General features: G+C 37.4%; 1 protein-coding gene across 6 annotated transcripts in view; it reads right to left on the reverse strand.

The window, feature by feature from the left end:
• SMC6 (structural maintenance of chromosomes 6) overlaps positions 1-6,000 on the reverse strand; it is an 81,781-nt gene that overhangs the window by 55,601 nt on the left and 20,180 nt on the right. For 3 of the 6 annotated variants that reach the window (XM_004387572.3, XM_023741744.1, XM_023741745.1), the window contains 2 exons: positions 2,071-2,207; positions 1,381-1,442 (listed from right to left, as the gene is read on the reverse strand). In XM_004387572.3, the coding sequence (XP_004387629.1) occupies positions 1,381-1,442; positions 2,071-2,207 (199 nt within the window). Of the gene's footprint in view, positions 1-744; positions 834-1,380; positions 1,443-2,070; positions 2,208-6,000 lie in introns of those variants that run through there. The other 3 variants (XM_023741746.1, XM_023741747.1, XM_023741748.1) reach the window with 2 other exon arrangements.

Genomic DNA, 6,000 nt, shown 5'->3' on the forward strand with positions numbered 1-6,000 from the left:
AAAAAGCCTCGGGCAGAGGTGATTTCCCCACCACCATCCATTCAAGCACAAATTAAAGTAACGCTTGGTGGGGATTCCACACAGAGCAAGCACGGTGTGTGGAAACTGTACTAGGTACCCCTCAAGATTCTCCCTATACCTGCGATTCTGTAAACTCTTAACTTTGGTTTTCCTGATCTTGCTTAATAAATTCCACTATCCTGTATTCTGGTCTGAAGTTGATTTGCTGTTACCTTCTTTTCTTTAGATGTTAATAATTACTTTTCTAAACCTCTATAGTCTAATATGGAAGCCACTAGCCATATGTGGCTATTTTTATTTAAAAATTCAGCTCCTCAGTCATACTAGCTACATTTCAAGTGCTCAATAGCTATATGTGGCTAGCGGTTACCCCAATGGGCAGCACAGAAGTAGAATACTTCTACCATCATAGAAAGTGCTTCTGATAACTTTGTTCTAAACCAAACTGAGAAAGAGACCCAGACTCTTTAACTGTTCTTTTTTTTTTTTTTGGTGACTAGTCTTGGTGTTCTTAAACCTGGAATAAGGCAGTATACCATATGGTAGAATACTAAATGAAACAGAGCTCCCTGAATCCTAATCCAGGCTGTACCAGTATGTACCCGTAACCACCTAGACAACTTAACCAAAACCAAAAAAAACATTGTTGTCAAGCTGATAGGACAGAGTAGAACTGCCCCTATAGGGTTTCCAAGGAGCGGCTGGTGGATTCGAACAGCCAACCTTTTGGTTAGCAGCTGAGCACTTAACCACTTCGCCACCAGGGCTCCAAGTACAAATAAATTCACTTTTTCTGATTCCCAGTTTCTCACCTGCAAAATAAAGGGTGAAGGTCTGGATTAGATGACCTATAAAAACAACTCCAATGCTAATACCCTAAGACTATATGTGCCCTATTTCCAATTAACTCTGCCAAAGCATCTTAGCAAAAGGACTCAAGCCTTGTCCCTACAGGTGTGATTAATAACTCCAAAAGGCATAGAGAAATGCTTCATCTTTCTAGAATAGATTTGCTTTCTTGAAGAATTTAGCAACCAAGTTTAGGAAACTACAATGCTATTCTGACCACGGTAGCAGAAACTAATGCAACATTACAGCCTTGTTAACATAAATTTAGCACATACAGGTATAGACCTGATGTTCTGAACTGCTCTATCAAATTATAGGTGTTATATATATTGAAAACACCTGTTGAGTTAGTAGATTTTTAAGGAATTTCATTGATAATAATTATACATATTCATCCTAGTGGTCAACTTACTCATAAGAGGCCATTTTAGTTCATTCTACACTGTAAGTGAAATTACAACAAAATAACCAGTTGCATGAATTAATCTGAAACACAAATTTGACAATTACCTGTATGTTAAAGTGATCAAGAATTGCAATCAGCTCTTCTTTCTTAGTAGAAACCACGGACCCTAGTTATGAGAAATGTAATAAAATCTGTTTTATTATGGCAATAATATTGTTTCCAGGGCAATGACGTACAAACAAATATTTATAAAACGTAAATATTAAGAATGGTACCACTGAGGTATACATAAATCTGAATCAACTAGGGTCACATTCTAATCATGGCACAAGTATAAGAGTAGGAATATGCACACAGATACAGTGATAGTGCTTCTCTTCTTCCCATGGGTAAACATTTTGCTCCTCACCTATCTCTTCTTTTCAGTAACTCTTAACATTTACCGCTTCCTTTACGGCATTTTCCACATTTTGTTAGCTATCTCTTTCCACATGCTATACAAATTAGAGGTGAAAAAGGGGGCCTACAGGAACAAAATGGCATGCAGCCTGTTTCAAACTGACAATTCTTGTAATTGTGGTTTTGCTGCTAGACTATCCTGTTGGTAAAATAACTACGGTAATATACGTACATACATATCATATAATACATACAACCAACCAATCATCTTACAAGAAAGAGGTTGCAGGAGACTGAGAAGTTCCCTTTCAATGAATACCAGCACAATCACTTACTCTTTTCAACTGGATATTTACTAATATTTTACATGAAATAAAAAGAAATTCACAACAAACCTGTTGCACTTTTTAGTTTATAAGATCGACTTCCATCCATGCTGATGTGTTGCTGCACAATTATAGAGTCACCATAAACGTTCGCCCTATATGCATCATCTCCTCTGTTCCTTAACGTTATTGAGATATCTGCTGAGCTAAAACAAGGATGTTAAGCTAAGTCACAAGAAGGTAGAGTGCAACTACAATACCAGGTTACTTAGAATTTTCAAATATTTTCAAACCCCCCAAGTAATTTCTCTAATTAATTTGAAAATTAGCTTTATACCAGCAACTGACAGCTGCTAGGCTCCTACAGAATAATGTCAAATGTACTATGTCTAACAAAAAAATAAAGTTGGGATTAAGAACAAGTTTTATGAAAGATACCTGCCTATTCTATCCATAACAGAAATACCACATTCACACAAAAAACATAAAGTTTTAGTTTTGGTTGTTTCAAATTGTGTGGGTAAGTAATATATTTTCCTACAGGCATTGTGTAGTACTATTACAAAGCTTTTATGAATTCCATAATAAAGCATCATGCTAACAGTAGGTCTTTAAGAAGATACCGAGGAAGAAAAAATTGTGGTAACATTTTCTAACAGGATTAGAAGCAAGGGAAGCAACTTTAATTTTTCGATTATTTTACACTAAAGAAAGCAAAGTATCTGATAGTAAGAAACATAAAATAAACCTCAAACTTCTTAAAGCTTTATTGATATCACAAAAGGTTTAAAAATAGTACCACAATGCAGCAAAACACACATATGAATGTTAAGTGTAAATCTTCCTGATTGATAGCCTCTGTTACAGTTTTTAAAGTTTTAAAGTTTAAAGCATTATAGTCGTGTATATTTTAAGATATTATGCGGAAAATCAATCTCTTATTAAATTTCAGTTTACATTTCAAGCTATTTTTCTTCTCTAACTTCTGTTAAAATAAGATTTTGTAGAACTCAAAGAAAAAAGATGTTGATGCAGGACAATAATAAATACATCTTGTAATTTCCTTAAACATAAAAGCAGACAAGCACCACAGCCTACACGACCCTGAGACCAGAAGAACTAGATGGTGCCTGCCTACCACTACTGACCGCTCTGACCGGGGATCACAACAGAGGGTCCCAGATAAAGTGGGAGAAAAATGTAGAACAAAAAATCAAATTCACAAAAATTAAGACCAGCCTGACAGAGACTGGAGGAACCCCCCAAGACTATGGCCCTAAGACACCCTTCTGTCTTGGAACTATAGCCATTCCCAGAAACTACTTTCTAGCCAAGTAACAGACAGGGCTATAAAATAAATAATAACACCCTAAAAGGACGTGCTCTGTAAAACAAATAATTATACGAAACCAAAAGGGCAACATTTGCCCAAAAGTAAAGATGAGAAGGCAGGAAAGGGTAGGAAAATCAAACAAAAGGAAATGGGGAACCCAGGGCAGAGTGCTGACACAGTGTGGGGATTGAAACCAATGTTATGGAACACTTTGTGCACAATTTGTGGAATGAGAAACTAATTTGCTCTGTAAATTTTCATCTAAAACATGATAAAATATTAAAATTTTAAAAAGCAGATAATATTTTATCTGGTTCATATGAGCATCTGCCAAAATGCTAAAGTCCTTAAATGTAAAACTGTTTTAACTGGTAATTAAATGGAATCTTTAATAGAACACACCTGCTTTTATGAATTTGTAATCATACTATAAAACTGTCCCCATATGCAGGAAATGTAGAAAAAAATACTGAAGATGAACTTCACTGTACACTACTGATATTACACTAGACACACTGAGGTGTTTGCTTAGCTCTTGCTTCCCCATCCTCATCTTTGCAAGTACCCTAGCAGAAAAGATACAGCTAAGACAGCTACATCTTTACAAAATAATACCTCCCGGTAAGAGCTTGGCCGCTAACCAAAAGGCTGGCAGTTCAAATCCACCAGCCATTCCCTGGAAACCCTATGCAGCAGTTCCACTCTGCCCTACAGGGTCACTATGAATCAGAATCGACTCAACAGCAACAGGTTTGGTTTCGTTATGCTGTCCTCCAAGAATTGAGCTAGACATAAAAAACCTGACCCTGACTGAGTCAATCAGATTCTCTTTTGTAAAAATTCAAATTAGGAAAAACTGGTAAAATCCAAATAAAGTCTGTAGTTTAGTTAATAATACTGTATCAATGTTAACTGCAACACTTCTGTAAATCTAAAATTATTTAAAAATAACAAATTTTTTCCAAAAAACTGATGAACAAGTTAAAAAGTCTGCAAAGACTACAGAGAGAAACAGGAGCATAGAACAAATAAGATTTTGGGAAAGCACCTAGACAGACAGAGACACAAACTCACAGATACTGGCAGAGTGAATCAAAGACACAGAGAATGCCAGAGCACTTCTCTACATTCACACGAACACACACACAGACAATATAACATAAATGCCTGCACACATGGACACAGAGAGTGACAGAGACTTAGCTCGAGAATAAGCGAGAACATACATATTCCAGAGACAATGAAAGAGAAACACATTCACATACCCACACACGTCTTAAGGAGAGGAAGAAGAGCACAGAAGAATAGCCAATTAAGTAAGGAAGGCAGTGTGTGAGGGAGGTGGTATACAGGAAGAGGTGCAGGATGTACCAAAGGACGGAAGAGGGAGATAGAGGCCCAGAGACAAAGACACAGAGAAAGGCAGAGACACAAAAAGAAAGACACAAAGACAGAAGATATTTGGTTCTTGAGTTTCTCTCACTTCTGGTCCCTCATGAGACCCAGTTGCACATCCACTCCACAGCTACCAAGATATATGCCCCTGTGTCTTTATGGCAAATGCTTTTTCCTAAATCTGCCTTGAGTGGCTTGCTGTGATTTTTATCAACAACACTTGACAAAGACAGATATGGTCCTAAAAAGTTGTAATTAACAGGATTTTTCAAGGCCCCTCAAGCTGATGCTAATGAACAGCCAAGGTTTGAGAACCACTAACTAAAGTATGATAGGGGAAGGAAAGCTAGCCTACGAAATGAAGCTAAAAAATATTTTATTGCATTAACTAGTATGACCAAGCCATGGTATTTTCAATCGCCTCACATGCAAGTGAAAGCTGGAATGAATAAGGAAGACTGAAGAAGCAACACATTTGAATTATGGTGTTGGCGAAGAATACTGAATATACCATGGACTGCCAGAAGAATGAACAAATCTGTCTCAGAAGCATAGCCAGAGTGCTCCTTAGAAGCGAGGATGGCAAGACTTCATCTCACGTACTTTAGACATGTTATCAGGAAAGACCAGTCCCTGGAAGACACCATGTTTGGTAGAGGGTCAGCGAAAAGAGGAAAGCCCTCAATGAGATAGACTGACACAGTGGCTCCAACAATGGGCTCAAACATGAGGATGGCACAGGACTGGGCAATGTTTTGTGCTGTTGTACATAGATAGGGTTGCTATGTGTTAGAACCGACTCGACGGCACCTAACAACAAAGTATGATCATCTGGAATTAAGTGAATACACTTCACGAAAACATCTTAAAAATAAAATGATTACATGTTTCCTCTCTACATTATCAAACACCCCACTTGATTACCAAATATCTACTTTATTTAATCTTCATTCCTAGCTACTCCTTGCATTTGAGATCTTTTTAGTAAGAACTTCAGAGGCATTGGTATCCTGCTGCTATATGAATTTAATCAATATAAGGGAAGTTCTTTAAAAAAATTTTTGAAGTCTCTAAATAACAAACTACTCAAAAAACTTGTGCAAGCCCCACAGACACATCCAAACTCCCGGAGGGGCTGAATTGCTGGGCAGAGGGCTGTGGGGACCATGGTCTCCGGGAACATCTAGCTCAACTGGCATGACACAGCTTATAAGGACAATGCTCTACATTCTACCTTGGTGAGTAGTGTCTGGGGTCTTAAAAGCCTGTGA

This window comes from Trichechus manatus, unplaced genomic scaffold (genome assembly GCF_000243295.1).
Source record: "Trichechus manatus latirostris isolate Lorelei unplaced genomic scaffold, TriManLat1.0 scaffold00189, whole genome shotgun sequence".
Classification (NCBI taxonomy): Eukaryota; Metazoa; Chordata; class Mammalia; order Sirenia; family Trichechidae; genus Trichechus; species Trichechus manatus.